Raw genomic sequence first — 22,037 nt, 5'->3', positions numbered from 1 at the left:
TCCCCCCCCGCCATCTCAGTCAGGGCCACTTTGTAAGTCTTTTGCTCTCTCTTCACAGGATTGGGAAAATGCAGCTGCCAGAAGCTTTCCAACAGTCCTTTGTCAATGGGATTATGCTGATGTCCAATACCATAGTGAAAGATTAACGGTGAAGGGACTAGATCAATTGCCTGATGCGATCTGCTGATCAATCAGTAATTTAAGGGCTTAGAATGTGCCTAACACTGTTAAAATTATCCCCCACTCAGACTGGAATTGTTCTAGCCACCTTCACAGATGGGGCTGATTAACCCTTCAGTTGTGCTCTGTGCAGTTGTGTAAACATGCAAAAATGAGCCCCTAGATGGGGTAGAGGGAGCCATGGCTGAGCAGGAATGGGGCTTAGTGGAAACAGGGGAGGGGCCTGCTTTGTCCTCAAACTACTGAGTTGATGGCACCACTATCTTGGCCATGTTGGTTTAAAAGCTGCCGTCTGACTTTGCCATTAACAGACTGCTGATTCAGGCTGGGCCCAGTCCTATGGAGTTGAAGGTAGTCAGCACTGCACAGGCGTGGTCCTACTAACAGGGCAGTCAGGTTGCTCAGCTGTGGAACTGGGTCACTCAACCCTATGGGAGAGTTCAACAGATGCTCCACAGCCCCACGAATGCATTATCCAATTACTGTGTGCTATAGTCCTGCCCATGCATTAGAAAGAGTGACTAATGAACAACAGCCTGGATGAGCACTGAGCACTGGCTGGAGGGTTAGCCCCAGAGCGGAGACTGAGCCACAGGGATTTGCAGAAAAAGGGGGGTGGGGACCCAGCTCTCAGCCCCTCTTGCCCTGTCTCCAAATGCAGCAGGGATATCTAATGAAGGTAACACTGGGAGACCCCTCAGGGCACCAGGAGGGCAGCAGAGGACCAGAGAACGCACATCTGCTAGTCCTGCACCAACATCTTCACTGAGGGAGTGTCCCTTCATTCTGCAGTGACCAACAGTAGAGGCCCAGCATGCAATTGTTTTAATTCTTTGCCTCAGGCAAATCCCCAGATTAAATTGACTTGAAGCCTCAGCCACCCTCCCCCTGGAAAGAAAAGTCGGACAGGAACTGCGAGCCGGGCAGGAAGCCGTAAGCCAGTCTCCCCAGCCAGGAGCTCTTCTGTGAATCCCCCACAAGCTTCCCACAATGCAGGCACAGCCGTCGCCTGCCCCACGTCCCAGCAAGGAGGCTGCAGGAATCTTACTGAACTGGGGTGGGAGTCGCTGCCGGATGCCTCGCTGCCGTCCAATATCCTCCCCCGGCGCTGAAAGAGAGGGCAGAGCGGTTACCCAGGCACACAGGGCAGCAGCTCACCCCAAACACGCGGGAGCTTCTGTCCCCCTTTGTGTCAGCCAGGAAAGCAGCTGGGCTGGCGTGTAGAGCAAGGGGAGACAGGCTGGAAGGGTGTGATCCAGCACAACCACTGCTGTTAACCTCAGTGGGCTTTGGGGCAGGCAGCTAAACTCCTTGGTCCAAGTTCTGGCTTAGGTCCAGCCCCTGGTGAAGCACGTTCTGGTTCCATTTTATCCAGAGGTGCTGCACGCTCTGGCTTGAAGTGGTATCCATCACATGCAGGGTTTATAGCCGGGTTCACTGGCTTTCAGCACCTCCACTTTTATCCCTTCACAGGCAGCTTGCCCAAGGCCAGCTACGACTGCCTGGTGTTTGCCGTAGTTACAGGCACCACCCTATCACTGCAGGCCCTGAAAAGTGTGTTACAGACCGTGCCGTAAGCCCTGTCCCATGAAATCTGGGCTTCTCGGTACTGCTAGGAGCACCTCAGCGGGGGCCCTGAGCTGCTAGTCCTGGCCAGGCTGGGGCACTCCCAGCAGCACAGGGCAGCTCAGACTCACTTCCCTGCTGCCTTCAGAGCTCAGCACAGAAGTGAGGGTGGCAATCCTGCCACCCCCCTACAACAGGTTCATGATCCCCCCCGCCCCTCCCCCACACACCACCACATTTTAGGTCAGGCCCCCCACGGTTCAACACCGTGAAATTTTAGATAAAATCATCCAAAAACGTGAACCAATTTGACCAATTTTCAAACCCTCTGGCCGTGAAACTGACTAGACTGGACCGTGAATTCGGGAGAGCCCTAACCATGAGGCAGGGACAAATCACTCAGCCCCCCTCCAAACACCAGATCCCTCCTTCTCCCCCCTAGACAAGGTGATGCCATCCCAGCTGCTGCTCCCTATTCACCCCATGACAAGCAGGGCCTGGCTCCCGCTTCCCCCCAACTCATCCCTCCCACCACCACAGACGGGTCCTTTCACTCCCCCCGCTGTCTGCCTACCCCCAGGAGAGTCCCCACGCAACGCCCCTTCCCCAGGCACCTACAGTGGCTTCCTCGCTGTGTCCTGACAAGTGCTCCCCACTATCTGCCAGCCACCCCATTCCCTCCTGGGGCACCTCCTGCTCTCTGGATTCCCTCCATGCCCCAGCCCAGACAGCCACTCTCCTCCACCCAGGCCCCACTGTCAGCCCCTGAGCCACTGGTTAGCCTCCCTGTGGGCCAGAGCTCACACCTACCTCAGCTGCAGACAGCGTTATAACCAGCCAGGGCTCGCTCCTCTACAAAGGGAAATAAAGCCAGAATTAGCCCCAGGGCAGAGTGCAGAGAGTTGGACACCAGCGCCCTTCAGCCACTGCGTGGAGGCCAGAAAGAGCCCCACCTCCCCGCCCGGCTGCCCCAGCAGCCACCACAACCCACCTGGCTGGTAGTAGTCATAGACTTTGACTGTGGCTGGTTTCAGGCCCTTCACCTCCATCTCTTGTTCCAGTTGCAGGATGAAAGTCTGTGACTCATCACTCAGCTGGTGGAGGTAGGCGGGAGCCCAGCAGGGAAAGGGCGGGATAGGGAGAAAGAAGTTACACACCGGCCTTGTTCATGGCTTGATGTGGTTTTCTCCACTTATTCTCTCCAGGCTGTTAGAGGGTCTGGACTTTAGAAAAGCAGCAACTACTAGGACTGGCAAACCTCAGAGAGGGACAGAGCTACACAGACTTCCCCACTGCACAGCTCTGGCAATGACCCTCATCCCTACCCTGTAACCCCCCTGCTATTCCAGCCCTGGGCTCCCCACACAGCTCTGCCAGTGCCCCTCGCTCCTGCCCTGCAGCTCCCCCCCACTTCTTATCCAGACCAAAAGCTCTTGATCAAATTTACCTTCTCCAGATAAATGAAGATGGCATCAATTTTCACCTCTGTTTTCCTAACGAGGGCTTTCTGCTGCAGCTGAGACAAGGAGAGAAGAGAATTTCTGAGTTCCTCTTCCTCCCCTCAGTGCAAGGGAGTGTGAGACAGTCTATAGGTTCGGAGGGATGGTGTGAAAAGTCTCCCCCTCCCGCCGCTTTTCTGTTAGGTGTCAGATCTTGATTTAAACCTGGTCAGTGATGGAGAATCCATACGCATGGTAGCCTTTTCCCCTTGGTTCATTACCGCCAGCATTAAAAATGTATGCCTTCTTCATGGTAATTGTTGCAGGCACAGGAAAGAGCGGTGTCCCACCCTGAAGCTCTCCACATGAGCTGGGACAATCTCCCCCTCCCAAGCAGCAATATGGACATAGCACGGATTCAGTGTGCATAACTGATCCCGCCGGGAGGGGGAAGGGGGCTGTCAGTCTGTAAATCCTCTCTGCAGTAGCGGGAGCAGTTCTGGGGCTTCCCCTTGGACTTTGGGTCTGTTGCGTAATCAGGCCAGCTGTTTGGTCCGACTCCTCGCCCAGCGCGTGAGCGCTAGTACTGCTCCAGACACAGGGGAGGGGAGCCTCCAGATTCCCATGTGCGAGGCAGCCTGGGAGTCGTGTATGGACAGGGATCAGTGGTGGCCCACAGTGGTTCAAAGGCCCCAAGTGTTACGGAGTGTTGCGGGGACAGCCGAGTGAGGGCCGAGCAGCGAGTGAACAGAGGGGTCCCCGTGGCTGTCTAACAGCCTCGGTCTGTGGAAGCCCCCTACCCTCTCAGCAAGGACAGATTGACCACCTAGCCCTTCGCCATGCCCCCAAGGTTCCTTACCGATGTGCGGGAGCCCGGAGCCAGGCTGTATCCAGACAGCAGGGAGACCTCCAGGATCACCATGTTGGAAGTGACTCTGCTCCCGATGTAGCTGGGGGAGTTGGGGGGGGGGGGGGTCACATTGTGAGCAGGGGCTAAATGAGGCCGTAACACTTCCTTCCCATCAGTCCTCACCAGCACTAACCCTCCTGTGCACGGAGACTGGTGCCCAGCATCCTGGCAGGGAGATGAGGCCTAGGCATTCGATGATCTGGGTGCTAATGGGACCGACCTGCTCTGAGCTGCCCCACCTCGTGGGTATCCCTCAAATAGCAAGTGTGAAAAACAGGATGAGAGTAGGGGGGGATGTAATGGGCACCTATATAAGTCCTGAATATTGGGACTGTCCCTATAAAAATCGGGACATCTGGTCACTTTAGCCTCAGAGATTCCCAGGTGGTTAAGCTGCAGACCCCTCTCACTGTCCCACCCCCTCCCCCCACCTTACCAGACACCTGGTCCTGATCTTCCTCCCCCATCCCTTCCTGCTCCAACCACTCCAGCCCTTTGGCCTGCCTTGTTCCAGCTGCCAAAGCCCTCTGCACCCTCCAGCCAGGTGGCCAGACCCCCTGCCCAGCTCTGACACTCCTTGCTCTGCTCCAGCCAGGGCCCTAGGCCCAGGTGAGGGATGTATACACGGGGGAATTCACAGGGTCACCTGACGTGGATGCGGAGAGTGAGGAAGCGCACGTTGCCCGTGGCGCAGTCGATCAGCTGCGTGGTGACCCGCAGAGAGAAGGTCACGGAGACCCGTGGGAGAGGCTCGTTGTATCTCAGTACGGTCTGCGGAGGAGACAGAGAGGAGGGGAAGCGACGGATTGGAAATGCACTGCAGAGGGAAGAGGCAGAACACCCACCCTGCACCAGCAAAACGTCCCTCTTGTCTCTCACCCGCTCCACAGTGACTCACCTGGGCGTAGACACAGCCGCTGCCCCGGGCCTGCACCGAGAACTCCCCGGGGACTTGCGTCAGCACGGCTTGCTGCAGCAGCAGCCGGTTCCGGTGGGTGACCTGGAACTTCCTCTCAAAGCTGCCCTGGGATTTCACGGTCACTGTCACCTGTGCCAATGTGCTGAACGTCCGGCCTGCATACTTAGCCAGGGCCTGCAGGGCGACCACCGTGTCCTGGGGAGGGGGAGACAGCTTCCTCACTGTTCGTATCAAACCCTGAAGGCACAGGGAGGGATCCTCAACCTGGGGGATCCAGGGCACCTCTGGGCACGAATACCAGAATTCACCCTCCCACAGGGACCTTCCCCAAAGGAACTGCCCTGGGATTCACATTCCCTGTCCCTGAGTGCTGCGGGGGCCACACCCCACAACATTAGCCCCAAGCACAACACCGCCCAAGGCACTAGCACCTGCATTTACACTCCCAGGCAGGAGGAGAACTCCCCTCAGGCAAAGCAGTGCTCGTGTTTGCTCCTTCAGGGCCACCTCATTCAGAAAAGTGGCACCGTGTGGCGATTCAGTCCCCAACCTATTCCTCTGCCCCACTCCCTAGAAAGAAGGGGGCTCTGTCTCTGAGGGGAACCGCTCATTACCTGCGTGGACGCAAACCCTCCATAGGCATTCTGCTGCCTGACCAACCATGCCACGATGCCAGCAGCAGTTGCCATGTCCCCCGCGTTTATGCGCGGTTTGGAGAGATAAGCCAGGAGCACGTAGGCTGTCAGCTCAACATCCACCGACTGAGTGCTAGGCCAGAAATCTGTGGCAGCTGGGGAGCTGGGCTTGGGGCTCCAGTGGATTTCACCTCCTAGGGAAGGGGGAAAAATACACAAGTTACCTGGGGGAAAATGCATTTCATGGGGTCCTAGAAATCAGGGATGGGGAATCATCCCGGTCATCCCCAGGGGGCCCAACCTAGGACTGCTCCCTCCAGCCTAGGCTCTGGGGATTTGTCCAGTCCCAGATCTCAATGTACGGAATGATGAGGCTTCCACGCCTTCCCATGGAGAGGAGTCATTCATTCTCACATACTCCTCTGGGCTAGGAAGTGTTTCATGATTGTCCAACCTGAAATGTTCCCCTTTTGCTCTATTGCATCCCATGGGATCCACCACTCCCCCCCCCCCCCCCCCCCAGGCCCAATCCACTTTCTCTCCCTCCTTGGCAATCACACCCTTCGCATACGGTAGCCTGTTACCGTATTCCCTGGGACTGTAGAGAGGGCCAGCAGGTCACCTGATTCTGGAAGTGCTTCAATGGCCCTAGATACCCTCTCAAATCAGAGCCTGTGTAATCAGAGGATGGGGCTTTCAAAAGCACTCAGCCCAGGCCTAGCTCTGCTCCCAAGGAAGTCAGTGGCAGTTTCGCCATGTGTGCATGCGGGTTCGGTTTTAGTGCTGAGCATGTAGGACAAGGCCTAGCTCCTTGATTCTGCAGTACAGTTACCTGCCTGGCTTTACAGACTTCTAACCCCACTGGCTCGAGTGATCCTTCACATAGTGCTGGCCATGTATATGGTGGTTTTGATCCCAGTAAACAAGACAACCGTCCCTGCCCTGAAGGGTTGCCTGTCTAACCCGGTACCTGATCTGATGGCCTGCTCATCCAGCTTGTACAGCAGCTCCTGGGTCACCTCGTAGTCCCCAGCCAGGGCGAAGGCGTAGGCCAGCATGGCTTCCGTGTAAATGTTGGTGACATTGTGAACGCTGTGAATGAGGCAATCTAAGGCGGCCTGCACCATGCTGCCCTGTGTTGGGAGAAGATGCACACACAGAGGTTATGTGTGAGACAGCTGGTATCTCTTTACCTGCAGGCTAGCTAGGGCCATGTCCAAACCTGGGGTCCATTTCACCAACTTCAGGGATGAAGGAGACCCTTTGACCACAATGGCACCGCAGCTACACTGTGACAGCAACACTATGGGCCTGTGTGACACCCTTTACCTCAAAGTAGCACCTTGGAACCCCCATATTCACCCCTGCGACAGGATTATGCTAGGTTCTGTACAAAGTGAGCCTTGTGAAGTATCACTCGAAAAGTCTGGATCTGCTGAATGTGAATATCCTGTTGGATTGTCTGTGCTATCGCTGAATGTGAAGTTACGAAGGATTGCTATATGTCCTACTGAAATACACTGGGGCCAACCTTTCAGTTGCAACAAAGGGCCGGCCAGACATGTGCTCATGGTCCATGAAAGGGAATCCACTCTCCCAACGGCCATCCCAGGGACTTCTCAGGGAGATCACGCAGGCAATGGAGAGTGCCTGACCCAGGGGGGCTGCCTAACCACCACACCACAGTGAGGATCTTTCTAGCAAGCTGGAAGAAGGTATAAAAAGAGAGACCGTGACATCACTTGGCCTCTCCCCTCCACCCCCATCTCAAAGCCTGGAAGAACGTCTGCGGGACAAAGACTTTGAACTGGGGAAGGGTGGTCCCGGGCTAGAAGGCAGTCCCAGCCTATGTATTGAGGAGCTGTAACCTGCTTTTCTCACCCTGACAGATGGTACAAGCTGTTGAGTCAACTGTATCTTAGATTAAAAATTTAGGACATAGAATACAGGTTTACTTTTATTTTCTTTGGTAACTGTCTCAGACCATTATGCCTACCACTTATAATCACTTAAAATCTATCTTTCTATAGTTAATCACTGTTTTATATTTTACCTAAAACAGCGTGTTTTGGTTGATGTGCTTGGGAAATCTCAGCTCTGGTTAACAAGGGTTATTGCACGTCCACTACCCTTTTGTCAAAATGGTGAAGTAGGTAATAAGCTTACACTGGCCAGGCTTCTGACCAGTGCAAGATGGTACGGTCCTGGGGTGCAAGATTGGGGAGCTGGGAGGAGTTGGCTGGAGCCTCTCTATTGATGGCTCCTGAGTGGCTAGGAGATCATGCCTGTGACTCAGTTGGCTGTGGCCCTGTCTGTGGACGGCTGTGTAAGTGCAGTGCCTGTCAGAGGTTTGTAGCTTGACGTCAGCACTGAAGTGTCAGAGGCAGCCCATGTTGGTGCATTTGAAGGGCTCCACTGTCCCACAATCCAGGTTGCACCCCAGAGACCCTGTCACAGCCAGATTCTGATCTCTGTTAAACAGGTGTGACTCTGGAGTAACTCCATGAAAGCCAGTAGAGTTACTCCAGTTGCACTTGTATTACAGAGAGCAGAGTCTGCCCCACTGACTGGACTTTAACTCTACAGTGCAACAGTGCTGCAATGTGACTGCTCTGGAGATGCACCAGTGCTCCTTTAGTACCGCCCACCACTGCTCCGTCACACTGTCCCCATTATGCTGAATGTAAGCTTCCTCAAGGCAGATGCAGATGCCAGCAGTGTAAGCCTCCTCACAGCCCTGCCCCCTCAGTGCCCTGCCGTGGAAATGGCTGCAGCAGTGGGAGTTTCTCTAAAGCAGTGCCCCGTCCGTGCCTGACCACAGGGACTCCAGCCCAGTCAGCTTCCTCACCGTAGTGCCCAGCTGGGGCCTTAGAGTAGGGAAGCGAGCGATGGAGGATGAGGTGGATGTGCTCACCTTCAGTGGCTGCCCCAGCTCCAGCAGTGCCACAGTGATGTAGGCCCCCAGAGAGACCTCATCGTTCACACCGCCCTGTGGGACGCACAAGAACGCAGAGACATGGGAGAGTCCAGCACAGAGTGGAAACACAGCACAGGTTAGCAATCAATGTCATTCTAATGGGTGTGTCCTCAACGGAGAGCCCAGGTACTTGTCCAAGACCCATTTTCCTATCTAAAGGGCTTTCAAGGGTTGGTGTGGTGACTCCCTGGGGTATGTTCCCTGTGGGATCCCTAAGGGATCTACCCCAGGTCCTTATAGGGCTGGTGAGAGGAGTCCCAGGGCTGATCTCCCAGGATTCTCCTTGGCCACCCCAACCCTGGGCTGTCAAAGCGTCTGCTCATGTGTGCTCAGTCCCCCGGTTCTCCTGCCCGGCTTGGAGGTTATTCACCTTCAGGGAAGAGTGGAAGAGGCTCCCTTTGCTGGTGAAGCAGCCTCTGGGGAGCTGGTGAAGCTGCAGCCAGTTCAGGGCATCTTGAATGATCTTGTCATCTATGAAGATGTGTTTTTTGGCTTGTCCAAAACTCTTAACCACAAATGCCGTCAGCCTAGGAATGTGAGGGGGTGGGGAGAGACAGGCAGACACAAAAGGTTAAATTCCTCCCCAGCATAAGGCCATTGAACTCAGCACCATGACACCAAGAACGACTTTGGCCCAGCTGATTGATACAGTCTTGAAAGTGAGAGGTGGAAGTTCCCCATTTGGACCCATCCAGTCCATCTCTGTAGGGCCAACTCAGCATTGCTTCCCTACAGCACACGTCCTAGTATTTTGTCCAGTCTAGTTTTAAAAGTCCTATGTGATGGGCCCTTGCATTGCTTTCCTGGGAATCGGTTCTGGCCTCTCACTACCAGGAAGATTTCCTAATCTTCAGTCTATATTCTGCCTTTCTTTAGTTCCATCCCATCATTCCTAGGTATCGTCCATGCCTTCAACAACTAATCCCTCTCCTTCCTTGCTGTTTGTCTTTCAGATATGTGTAGCCAGTTGCCATAATCACACCCCCATCTTCCTTAGACATCACAGAGCCAAGCCAGGCAGATTCAGCAACTTTCATCTCTCCTCTACCCACCTGATCATTTTGGTTTCTCTTCTCTGAGATCTCTCCAGTCTGTCAATGTCTTTCTGCCCCTGTGATGCCCAAAGTCACAGGGAGGGATAATAGCTTCCCCTATCCCCTTCCTGCTCTGTGGTGTCATGCCTGTGTATGCCACCCAAAACCACACTGTGACTGGCCATCTAGCAACCATATCACATTGCAAACTCTTATCTAATCTGCTCTCACTAGGTCTTTCTCAGCATCACAGTTCACATGGTGCCTGCCTCCCTCCCAGTGAAGGGGGGTATGTGTATCAGAGGATCTTTCCCCAAGATGTAGTAACCAGCATTTGTTCAGGCTGAGCCTCAGAAGCAAGGGAAGGCACCAGATCTTACCAGGTGTTCTCCTCTCTATCGCGCTCCCCAAAGGCGCTGTAAGCACCATTGCTGTGCTTATAAAGGAGCTGCCTCTGGTAGCCTGGGGAGAGGGGAAAGAAAACTCATATACTGCACAGCAGCGCCAGGGAGGAGACCAATATTGACAGAGTGGATGCCAGGAGAGTCGGGACAGGAGGCTATTGGCAGGGTGGGTGCCAGGCTGGAGACAAGTGGAGCTGGGCTCGGGGTACTTGCCTCTGCGCAGGAATCCCATCGCCCGCTCCCTGATCTCCGGGGTCAGTTGCCCCGTCTTTTCCAGATACTGCAGCACGTAGACGATGGGGGCAAACAGCACCATGTTCTGCTCCCCGCAGCCCCTGGGCATCTGCACCAGTCGGTCCAGGTTCTGCAGCGCCGTCCCCATGATGTCACCTGCCAGGGAACAGGAGGGGGCAAAAGACCCTTCAGTACATCCTTAAAAGCTCTCTTGTGGCTGATCATCCAAACCAGCCTGGGGTGCCCAGCCCAGATCTGACAGCTCCATTTCTAATGACCATGGTGAGTGCTATGGTGGGTGGGAAGGCAGGATGGGCACTCATGGGAAGTTGGGGGTGTCTGGCAAACTTCAAACATGTGGAAAACAACACAGGGTGGAACCTGGTTGGATACAGTATGAACCACCTGCAAACCTTTGCCTCAATCCTCCAGCTAAAAAAGCTGAGCTGAACTCGAATTACCATGAGCACGGCTTGTAAAAGGACACGGAAGGGTCTGTTTCTCTGGCTGTGCTGACAGGTGACATGTTATACAGGGAGATTAACAGCGACGCTCTTGCCTTAAAGGCAAATAAAAACCTCAATCCCTGCACATGGATAGTGTTAGTAGTAAGTGACAGCACCGGTGTTCCATCATTGCCTTTGCCTCCATGTTTTATCTGGCCAGAGAAGCACTGAAATCCAGACAGGATAGGAGCTGTTCTTGCCTGACTGGAAGAGGAAAATGCTGGAAATCGGAGGGGGGAAAACTGCAAACCTGCTGAGGGTGTCACTTGTAGTGCATTCAGAAGCCCTGTCCATGACTGCCTAGTCCACGCCAGGCCCTGTGGCAGTCCTGTACTGGGTCACTAGGCTGCACGGTCTATGAATGAATCCACAAGTCAGAGCCAGAGAGAACCTCAGGGTCTGTCTGTCTCTAGCAGCCTCAGTAACGAATCCCCTTTATCTTCATCACAGCTGAGTGCAGGCTGTTCTCCACCACAAGGCTACAGGACAGCTGTGAAACTCTGCAGTGAGGTACATGGCTGTGAGCAGTATTGAACATACCCACACAGCACCAGGCAGGCTCCCAAAGTCGTGTCCAAGCCCGCACTGGACTCAGTGTAAGCCTTGGCCTGGATTCTCTGGGAGCAGCCTCTTTGTTCTGAAGTCCTGCTCAGGGAGGTGCAGGGGATCGTCCCCCAGGACACTCCCTTCCCCTTTAAAGTTGGGGTGCCAATCTAGAATTTCTGAAGCATGGTTGGGAAAAAAAAATCTCGTTGGAAATTGATGCTAGTAAATAAGCATCAAATCTTTTGAGGCTTCCTCTGTCGCTAATGGGGCCCGACTGCCCATCTCAGCACCGGTCTGTCTGTAACAGAAGTCAGTGAGCTCACACCCTGGGGCAACTTACCCAAGACAGAGATGCTAGCTCTGATTGATCCTTGCACTGCGTTGGCAGGGAGCGGGAGAGACACGGAATCTTTGACTGTACGTCCTGATGATCACACGTTAAAGAAACAGCATTAGAAATCAAGCTGTACGAATCCAACCAAAGAGACACGATGGTAAGCAGTAAATCAGATGTTCACATCTGGATCTCCCCCATCATTCTGGCTAGCGCAGGACTGGTCCCTACAGGCCACTCTCCAGGCCCAGTTTTACAAATTCCCAAGTGATGGAGGTCCCATCACTCCTCTGGGGGAGACACTCCCAACTTTGGTATTAGCCTGTCTAACGTTCCTCCCTTTGCTCATTTTCACCCGGTTAGCCCCACTCATTCCATCATTTCCCTCACAAATGACCCTTAGTGACTTGTTCTGGTCCCCTTTAAAGCAGTCGTCTCTGCCCTCTGAGTCAATGCTGACCTGGAGAGCTCACGATGGTGCAAGGGGGTGCTGTGCTGCAGGGAATGAGGTGGGGAACTCAACAGGGGCTGCTCTCGCCTCTCAGTCAGCACCGACCCCAGTGTGGTGCTAGGGCGTGCGGGGCTAGAGAGAATGGGGTGGGTGACTCCGCAAAGGGAGCTCTCTCCCCAGTTCTGTGGTAGACTCGGTGGAATGCCAGTGGGAGGGATCATTTTTTTCATCTTTTCCTGTCCTGATATATCATGTTGAATGAGCAATATCTCATCAAATATTCCTTTATCTGCCATCCCTGCACACCAGCCCCCTTCCCTGCCCCCAACGAAGGCCCCCGAGACCCCTCTGGTGCAACCCACGTACCTCCTCTAGGGCACAGCAGGCTGCTGTGGGCCTTTTCCACGGGCACTCCCTCCGGCTGTTGGGGTGGAGGCAGGGGCAGTGGAGGAGAGAACCAGGATTACCAACAAGATTTCCAAACAGCAGCAAAACCCATGTGTGTTTTCAGGTTCTAAGGGATTAGTGCCTGAGCGGTCAGGAGTTTTATCCCAGTTCTCCACGGGCTGGGTTCTCTCTCCTTTTATCTTCAAAGGGCTGGGTTGGAGCCACCCACCACAAGGACCCCAGTGCAGCTAATGGCACAGAATGACAACTTTGTTCCCCAAACTCTCCCTCCCCCGCGCATTCAACTAAGGAGACAGGGCAGCCCATGATCCCAGAGGGAAGCCTGGCCTCAGACTGACCCGGACTAACAGGGCTTTGATCAGTGCATCCTTCCGTGGCATTGCTGGAGGGAAGGTCCTCCTGCCCCCACACTGCGGCGTGTTGTCCTTCACCTCCGTGCCGACCGTAACATTCACTGTCCCTGTCAACCAAATTGGACAGCGTCTGTTTCCCACACCCAGTTCCAGGCTGAGGCCATGTGCCCCAGCTGACATTTCGCTGGAGCTGAGCGGGTAGCGTCTGGAAGGTCTAGCTGCTCCGGATAGTCTGAATGGTCTCATTGGCCTGGATTGGCCAGCTGATCTAGTTGGCTAGTCAGGATCGCTGACCCCTGGCATAAGTGACTGAGTGATGTTACGCCAGGAGTGACTGGTCCAGTAAGCATATCATGGTAAACTGCAAGTGCACTTGAATGCTGGCGGAAGGGGCAGAATCGGCGGCTCCTTGGAAACCGAAGTCCCTCTTTATTGACAGGCTGGGTCCAGTATGGCAGCAGCAATGCAAGCTTCTCCTGCATGTACCAGTGGGCCTTCCCTGCCCCAGGCCAATCAGATTCCGCACCACCCTCAAGGGACATGAGAGAGAGTCTCCAAACCCCATCCATCCAGTCCTTGGTCTTGGAGACAGTCAAGAGATGAGGGATTCGCGTAAAGGGTGATGGTGGTCTTGTGTCTTGTCCCACGGGGAACTGAGCTGACAGCCAAATGGGGGCCCCTAGGTGAAAGGCTCCATTTCTCGCTCCCCAATCCCTCTGTACCACCCAGCCCCTCTCCATCACAGTCCAAGGGTGAGGGACTTGCGCGCCCCTCTGCCTCCAGTCCGGCCTTACCCAGTGCTGTGGCTGTCACGCTCCATGCGAAGGTTCTGGATTCTTCTCCACACAGGCAGTGGCTGTACCGGCAGCCCTGGCACAGCTCCATCTGCAAGTCTGGGGATTTAGCCAGGGTCACCTGGATCTGAGGGAGGCGAGTGATTAGCACAGCCTTGGAAAGCAGAGTTGCCAGGCGTGGCAGTGGCAGGGGCACTCACCAGCACACACTGCTGCAGGTAGTTGAAGACAGTGGCCCTTAGGGTGAAGGTCTCTCTCCGGACCACAGAGTATGGCAGCGTCACATCCACAAAGAAGGGCTGGACTGTCACAAGACTTGCAGTTGGGGCCAGTCCAAAGCCCAGGCCGGCCATGCAGAACATCCCGGCTTTCCACTCGGTGACGGTGTCAGGCACGGTGACTGGAATGTCCCTGTTTCCAGCGGGTCTGAGAGGGGGAGAGCCATCACACAAAACAATTTAACCTGCCACCTCACAGTGGGAGAAAAGCCCGGGTTCCAGGGCCAGCGTGTGCAGTCACAATCTCGATACTACGGAGCAGCCAGTAATCCTAGTCCCCTGAGAACAGCCCTTCTTTAGGAATGAAAGAGAGGTGGGAAAAGACCTTGGGCGATATTTGGTCCATCCCCCAGGGATCCAGGACAGGAGGATTCCCTACAATCTGTTCTCCCAGGCTGTGTCCAGGACTCATTTTAAATGTCCTCAGTGATGGAGCTTCCACCCATAATCCAGGCAGACCCCTCCTCGTTAGAAATGTTTCCTGATGTACTCCAACCCAAACATACTGGGAGCGGGAGCCACACTTTGAATTCAGCAGGGGCTGCCCACTAAGTTGAGAACTTGGTGTTGAACCAAGCAGAGAACGCCCACTTTGTGGGGGTGCTTGGTCTTGAACCGAAAGGAGTGTTTTTCTGTGCTAAGTGCGTTTAGATCCTAACCCTGCTCCCCAAGCTCAGAACTGGGTTTGGTTTGGCACATTACAAATATAGGATCCAGCTACAAAATTCAGACCCAAATTGGGGGAATTCAGGCCCTCTCCACAAATATCTTTAGGGATCTTTGGATTTGGACTTTTGCTTATTCTTCAGTGAATCTAATGCGATCCACCCTCAGAAAACCCTTCTGCTTCAAAGAGAAAGACCAAAGGAGACAACCCCTTGCTCCGAGACAAAAATAGGTGTTTGGAGTCAGTATAAAAATTTGGTCTGTCCTCAAGAGAATGTGTTGTGAAAACAAAGCTGTACTGGCTGGGATGGTGGAGGGACTGGTAAGTTTTTTCCATTTGGGATTTTTAGAATTCTTAGCTCTGGCCTTTAATACAAACATAGGGGAGAAATCACCCAAGACTTAAGACAGGACACAGTTCCCCTTCAGCCCCCATGGTATTTTTCCAACTGCCAATACCTACCCGACAGAGATCAAATCCCAGAGCCAGGTTTCAGGGAAATATTGGCGAACTCTCCCTGGGATAGTGGATTCTGGAGGAGCCTCTGAAACAAAGAATGAAGATTCCTGGTCAAGATTTGGGCAGGTTAGTCCCCTCAGTCACAGACTATCCAGCACTGGGATAGTAGGTTCAGGGGGAAGAGGGAGGGTACCAAGGCTGATTGTGCGTGAGGGGCTAGTCTGGCACCAGAGACGGAAGATTCAGTACAAAGTCATGCTTGGTCCTGGACTGGGCCTCCATTAGTCTCTGTGCAACGCCCCCCAAAGGATTATGTGGCCTGCTGCATGGAGCTGCTCCTGAGTCTTTAAGTGCCGAAGCTGGGCAGGAGCCCTGTCGCCTCATTGACAAGTGTGTGCTGCACCCATTAAGGGCAGGGGGTATTCCCAACACATGGCAGATGGTGAGAGAGGCTGGCCGCTAGGCTGGCCCAAGGACCTGGGGAGAAGGGCTTGGCAGAGGGATGCACTTGGGAGTGGGCTGAGGTGATGGGAGCGTCTATGAGGAAGAAGGGGAAATGGGGAAAGGAAGACAGTGTTTTACTAGGGAGGCTAGGGCCTGGGGGAAAGGAGAGCCAAGGAGGCCTCCATAGCTGGCCTTAGCAGTGGTGGTTTATGCTGGCCTGTGGTCTAAGCACTGGGAAGTTCCCCCTTCTGGGTTTTGGCTTCAGCCCTGTTTTCTCTCAGTATCCATTGGACAGGCAGGGGCAGGGATACCCATCCAGCAGCTCTCAGGTGGGTTCAAATATACAGTATCTGGCCAGGGACATCATCTGGAGGTTGTTCTTGGGATGCATTAATTTCTGCGTTAGGTGAGTGGTTTTGATCCCCACCCCCTATGTCCATTGCTGGCAATCACACCACAGGCTGGTAGTGGCTCACTCCCGGGCTGAAATGCTGTCACGCTCATGGAACAGGTTGCGGTAGAGCAGGGATGGAGAACGCTTACCCGGGATGCCTATGGGCCTTGGTGGGGATGCTGTTGGCCTCTTGTCCACAGGATAATAGCACTGAGTCGGCCTCTTTATCATGAGGTTGGAAAAGATTTTCAGGCCCATGCTCTGTTACAAAGAGAAAGCGTGTTGGGGCAGGAGGGCGGCGGCTATGAGATGGCAAGGCCAGGTCCATCAGTGACAGTGATCTAACCAGAGCCGTGAGGATCAGTACTGCATCTGGGGTGGTGCGTCGCTGCTCTGCGACTCCGAGTCCCCTCTGCTCCCTTCTTGCTCTGGGAGGGCGGCACATCACTGCTTGCCTTTCCGGGGTGCACCTCACTTCTTTGCTCGGGCCTGCCAGTTCCAGTGGCAGGCACAGTTCCCCTGCGTGGCTGTGTAGGGTCATGGCACAGCCCTGCCTGCTGTGACAAATCTACGGATCCGTGGGGCTGCGTTGCACACACTGGGAGAGCGCCCAGTACTGAGTCACCCAGACAATCTCCTGAACGCCCATTTCATTCTTAACCTCAAGCACTGACTGAAGCCTCCAATCCTCTTCCCTAACCAAAGAGGGGAGTCCAAGAGACTCCTATTGGCCATTTAACATCCAGTAACTCCAGTCACCTGCCCAGACTGGCCGTACTGCCAAGGAGTGCTGTGTACTACTCCCAGCCATCTGAGGAGTTCTAGTTCTCCCTGCCTCGCCTCCCCTACCCCAACCAGTGAGTGTTACTGCCTCGCTATTGGTCGGAAAAGAATAAAGAGGAATAATAAAGAGGAACATGGCGAAAAATGATCTAGACACACTTGGGAGTGTCTTGTAATGAAGAAGTCTAGGAGCCCGTGGCAGTCTCCCTGAGGGTTGAGGGAGAAGCCACACACCACTTGGGACACTAATGCTAAGACTGGGCAAAGAATGGGTGAATCGACGGCAGAGAGTAAAGCTAGGATAGGTTGTTGGGGGATGGCACTTTCCCATTCACATGCGTTTTCCCATGTGTAATTTCCATACAAATTCTGGGACAGGATCAGAGATAATTACCCTGAAGAGGTTAAAGACATCCGGCTGATAGGAATGCCAAGGCCGCCTTGACACCGGTGGTGATAAAGGTGGACGTTGCGCACATAGATCTGGGAATTCCTCAACTTGGTGGGGGTATCCATGGCGATGTATGAAAGGGAACAAGTCATAGACCTAGAACGGACAGAATCAGGCAGGGAGGAGCTGATATCTATCACCCTCACATCATCCCCAAGTCAAATGTGCCATACCTGCCCCTCCTTGGCACAGATACCCCATTCACTGCTCACGCCAGAGACCCACCTTCCCCCTCCCGCCCCTTCCCCAGCAGACCCGCTGGCTCACAAGTGACTCCCCCTTTGTGTCTCCTCGGTCCGTCCCTGGGCCTCGGTGACCAGGACTCTGAGGGACAGATGTCACTCACGGTTTGGTTGGTCAGCTCTCCCTCTGGCCTCACAAGAAGCACGCTCTTGTCCACTGCCCGGACGGCACACACTGAGCCGGAGGCTGCCTGAAGCTGGAGCTGGACTGTCGATCCTGGGAGAGTCTCGTTAGTGGAGAACCCCATCTTCACCTGGATCAGCACATGGGGAAAGCAACGGTAAGAGATGTTACCTTTGTGGGCCTTCCCACCCTTCCATTTCTTTCCTTTTTCTCATCCCCTCTCCCAGATGAGAAATGCCGTCTCCAGCTCTTTCCTCTGCTCGCTCACTCTGTGCCTCTGACCCGGCTGGCAGTGGGGCCAGTGGCTCTTTCCTGTCAGCCCCACCCAGGCTCTTGGTTGGGAAGGTATGGTGGCTGGATCTTCAGTGTAGATCACCCAGACCTTTGTTCTGCTAACTCTGCCCAAAGCTAGGCACAGCTAGCGGAGCACTGCGACCAACAGCTGACCCCCACACCACACTCTGACCTGTCCCACAGAGGCCTCCTCACCCCAGGATTTCACTGCCTCCCTTCGACACAGATTCTGTGGGCCCCAAAGGCCATCTCTGACTGCAAGAGATCACTGGGACAGACAAAGCAGTGATAAGCCCCAGGGTAAATGGCACATACAGCACTGCCCAGTCAACTACATGCATCCTGGGTGCCTCACTTTCCTCTCTGACAGCAGATCGAGGCCATGGCTGGATGCAGGAAACCAGACTAGATGGTCCGTTGCTCTGATCCAGTACAGTGAGTGGAAGGTGGGATACTGGATTAGAGAGATTTATGGTCTGATCTGGTATAGGAAAAGGAGGAAGACCAGACTAGATGGAAGCAATGCCTTCCCCCATTCTGGAGACTCTCATGCAGACCAGTCACTACTGGGCGGAAGCTCTGTGCCCCTAAGACCTACACTTTCACACAATGCTTGCACCCATTTTCTCCCCTCTGAAGGCTCCGATTTGCCCAAGGTGCACCAATGCCTCCTGCTCTTCCCCCTCAGCACCACCCCAGTTTCCCCACAGCTGCGACTCTGACCTGGTTTTTGAAGCACATGGCGACATCAAGCTGGATGCTGTCAGCTGCCACCCCTTTGCTGGGGAAGATGGCGTACACCACTAATGACGGGGTGGGGGTGAAGTCAGAGGTGAAGGTCAGAGGGATGGAGAAGGAGCCTTTCAGTGCTGGATGGAGAGAGAGAGGATGAGTGTTTCCATCACAACTCGACCAAGATCTCCTCCTGTCCCTCTTGCCTACCTGAATGTCTAATGCACCCATCACTGTGGTATCAAGGCATCTCCCTCTATTCCTTCACTCTCTTCCATGTCCTCCTCTCTGCTCTACCCTTCCCTCCGTCCTTTATCTCAGCCATGGAACTAGGTCTTTCAGAACCAAGGGAGATTTAAAGGGAAACCTATGAAATATCCATTGGCCCCCCCAGGAGCCCTTCAGGCACTGACTCCACCCTCTAGATCAGCCCAGGGACCAGATGTCAGAACTCACTGCTCAGTTTTCCGATCCGGATGTTCTTCTGGCCCCTGACAACAATCCCGGCTTTCCCAGTGACCTGAGGGAGGAGGAAAACTAGATGAGCCTGCATGCTGTTATTCCAAGAATGCAATCAGCCCCACCCCGCCCATGCACCCCAGTATTGCACACAGATTGCACCCCGGGTGGAAATGAGGATCTAAGGGGCTTTTCACCTCTAGGATACCAGCTAATTCAGGATGATCAGGGAATAGCATGAGGAATCTTTCACCCGCAAGGGAACCAGTTATGAACTGACTCCAGGTAAGGGCAATGGATGGATAGGGGGTGTGTTGAGTGATCAGGGCGTGAGAGACGGAGCCTTCCAGCTCCAGAGAACAAACACTAATCTATCCGGGATGAATAGCCACTTTCCCTCAGTGCCAAATTAAGTGGTGGCTGCAGTGTATCCCTACAGGCTTCAGCTCGGCATCCCACCCCATTTGGGCTGCTCTCCCCTTCCTCATGTGATTTTCCCTCCACCACGACGCACGTAGTAGGCAAAATCCATGCGTCCGGCTCCTTCTCCCAGGTCCTTCCGGCTGAGGGTGAATGTAACCTGGACATTCTGCTGCAGCCCGCAGGGCAGAGTTCCTGGCAGCGGGTGTATCTTCAGGACGCTCTTGGTTGTGACATGGAAGGGCTGCAGGTACTGGTAAGTGTTCACATAATAAACACTGATCTTCCCAGGTTCCTGCACTGGATCCTCCAGTTTGAATCTTCCCTAGGATAAGGTCACAGACACACAAAAATTAGGGATGAAGACCTGCAGAATCACATTTTATCTTCTCCCCAAGCCAACCCATGGTGGTCTATGCTCAAGGGCTTTGTTCAGGCCCAAAATGTCTCAAGAGATAGGGCTTCTGCCACTCCCCTTGGGAAAGGCTATTCCTAATAATGCTGCCCTTCCAGAGCTGTGTGGGGAGCCCAGGACTGTACTAGCAGTGGGGAGGCAGCAGGGCAGGACTGAGGGGTGTTGGTAGGGCTGTTTGGTCCCAGGTCTTCACGTTCATGAACACAAAAAGTGTTGAACCTTCTGGACTTACCTCCAAAGAGACCGAGGAGCTCTTCCAGGCAGTGGTGTCCATGTTGAATGAAGCTCTCCCAGTGCCATCTGTGATGTATGTTTTGTTAAACCGTCGGCCCATGTAACTTATCACTAGGTAAACTTTTGTGCTTTTCATAATCTCCCCACGATGATCCTGCAGTTTAATCTGGTTGCAGCACAGAGGGACACAAAAACAAGATCGTGTGTGTGATACAACACAATTCCGATCAGAGGGGTCCAATCACATCCACTAGTGGCCTTTATTAGCCCCTTTGTTTGACTCTCAGCAGACACAGAGGTGAAACTACAGAAGAAAACTAGGGATGGGAGGATATGGGTGGGGGTGTGGTGTGAAAAATGCCCAACTCCTGCAGAGAGAAACAACAGCACAGTAAAATCTTGGGGTGAGGAGACATGCTCCCAACAAGTGGCTGTACCTCTGGAACAGACACGGTGAATGACCATCTCTGCCAGCCTAGTGGGAGTACATCTAAACCAAGGCTAAGGCCCATTGGCATGGGGGAAATGGAAGGAAGCTGTATGCATAGTGGGGACAAATAGATCTTGTCAGCTTTCCACCAGGTGTTGACCCAGCACAATTTATCAGCCACTAAATTCACTTGCAAACTAGGGGAAGGAAAGAGATGAGGAGAATCACCTTCCCTCTGTAGGGGACTCCAGGGATGTAGTAATCATCCTGCTTCTCAAATGTGGCTGTCACAGCTGTCCTGGAGATGAGGAATTGACTGGAGGCATTGATTTGCACCCCTAAGTGAAAGGGAGAGAGGATGAGGGATGTGAGCTAGTGAGTCTGGCACCAGGGAATGACTCCATCTCAAGGACGGCCCCTGGTTCTCCAGCCTTTTGTTCAATTCCATTTCATTATTCCTGTTAACCTCACTTCGAGCCTCCTAAACAATTCCTGCTTGGCATCTAGGCCCTTCAAAGAGACATGGAGACCATTAGCATGGCATATTCTCCCATGGTTGTCGTGTGTCTTAATGGCCAGCATCCATTGTCAAACACCCCTTCGTAAAATCACTCCCTAAATTCACCGCCACCCCAACCCACTGCGAAGCAACGCGGTCTCAGAGCAGAGATCTCTGCAGGACACATGCAGCCCAGAATGCTCTCTGGCTATCCTGATGTCTTGTCAAAGCACTCTGAAAGGAATGGAGAAAGAGTGGGATGGAGAACAACTTCCAAGGGGAGCAGTGGCGGCAAGAAACCTATATGGTTTCAAGACTGAACTTGATAAGATTATGGTGGAGATGGTGTGATGGAACAGCCGAATTTGGCAATTGACTGATCTTTGACTACTACTGGTGGTAAATATGCCCAATGGCCTGTGATGGGACATTAGATGGGGAGGGTTCGGAGTTACTACAGATAATTATTTCCAGGTGTCTGGCTGGTGAGTCTTGCCCACAGGCTCAGAGTTTAGCTGGTCACCATATTTGGGGTAGAAAGGGATTTTCCCCCAGGGCAGACTGGCAAAGGCGCTGGGGGTTTTTCACCTTCCTCTGTGGCATGGGGCACAGCTCACTTGCTGGTGGATTCTTTGTATCTCAAAGTCTTTAAATCAAGATTTGAAGATTTCAGGAACTCAGTTTTAGGTCAGGAGTCTATTACAAGAGTGTGGGGGTGAGGTTCTGTGGCCTGCATTGTGCAGTAGGTTAGACTAGATATCATATTGGTCCCTTCTGACCGTAGAGTCCATGAGTCTATGAACTGATCCCCTCCCACCCCATTGGCGTGACAAATTTGGAAATACTTTCCATCTCAGTACCTTCCCTGGATCACATGGTCCTACATGTTTCATACATCCATGCTCACCTGTGCCCTCCTCCACCAGGGAGGCTTCTGCACTGAGCTTGCTGTCATACTCATAGGAGGTGAGGTTGAAGACTGCCATGCTCACAGAAGTGGGGAAGCAGCCCCGGCTGGCGGT

The 22,037-nt window shown here is 53.7% G+C and overlaps 1 protein-coding gene and 1 long non-coding RNA gene across 2 annotated transcripts; one reads left to right on the top strand and one right to left on the bottom strand.

Moving 5' to 3' along the window:
- The first annotated feature begins 56 nt into the window (after positions 1 to 56).
- LOC137141867 (uncharacterized) lies at positions 57 to 3,082 on the top strand. Its single transcript, XR_010916752.1, has 3 exons — positions 57 to 148; positions 2,808 to 2,849; positions 2,952 to 3,082. It is a non-coding gene; the product is annotated as an uncharacterized lncRNA (long non-coding RNA).
- On the bottom strand, positions 885 to 22,001 carry LOC137141866 (alpha-2-macroglobulin-like protein 1). Its single transcript, XM_067530964.1, has 28 exons — positions 21,923 to 22,001; positions 20,745 to 20,854; positions 20,085 to 20,252; positions 19,532 to 19,762; positions 19,015 to 19,078; positions 18,550 to 18,695; positions 17,513 to 17,662; positions 17,110 to 17,262; positions 16,082 to 16,193; positions 15,098 to 15,179; positions 13,891 to 14,116; positions 13,691 to 13,817; positions 12,882 to 13,003; positions 12,502 to 12,556; positions 11,691 to 11,774; positions 10,278 to 10,454; positions 10,041 to 10,122; positions 8,997 to 9,153; positions 8,564 to 8,638; positions 6,620 to 6,782; positions 5,629 to 5,843; positions 4,994 to 5,209; positions 4,742 to 4,866; positions 4,045 to 4,135; positions 3,194 to 3,262; positions 2,738 to 2,840; positions 2,557 to 2,598; positions 885 to 1,288 (listed from the first exon to the last, which is right to left on the bottom strand). The coding sequence occupies exons 1-27, from the start codon at positions 21,999 to 22,001 to the stop codon at positions 2,558 to 2,560; spliced, it is 3,423 nt and encodes a 1,140-aa protein (XP_067387065.1). The 3' UTR covers positions 885 to 1,288; position 2,557.
- Positions 22,002 to 22,037: the final 36 nt, after the last annotated feature.

Source organism: Emydura macquarii, unplaced genomic scaffold (assembly GCF_026122565.2).
Source record: "Emydura macquarii macquarii isolate MOO-44397 ecotype Brisbane River unplaced genomic scaffold, CSIRO-AGI_Emac_v2 contig_3122, whole genome shotgun sequence".
NCBI classification, from domain to species: Eukaryota; Metazoa; Chordata; order Testudines; family Chelidae; genus Emydura; species Emydura macquarii.
The sequence above is the reverse complement of the archived record's forward strand: the minus strand, read 5'-3'. Positions and strand labels throughout refer to the sequence as shown.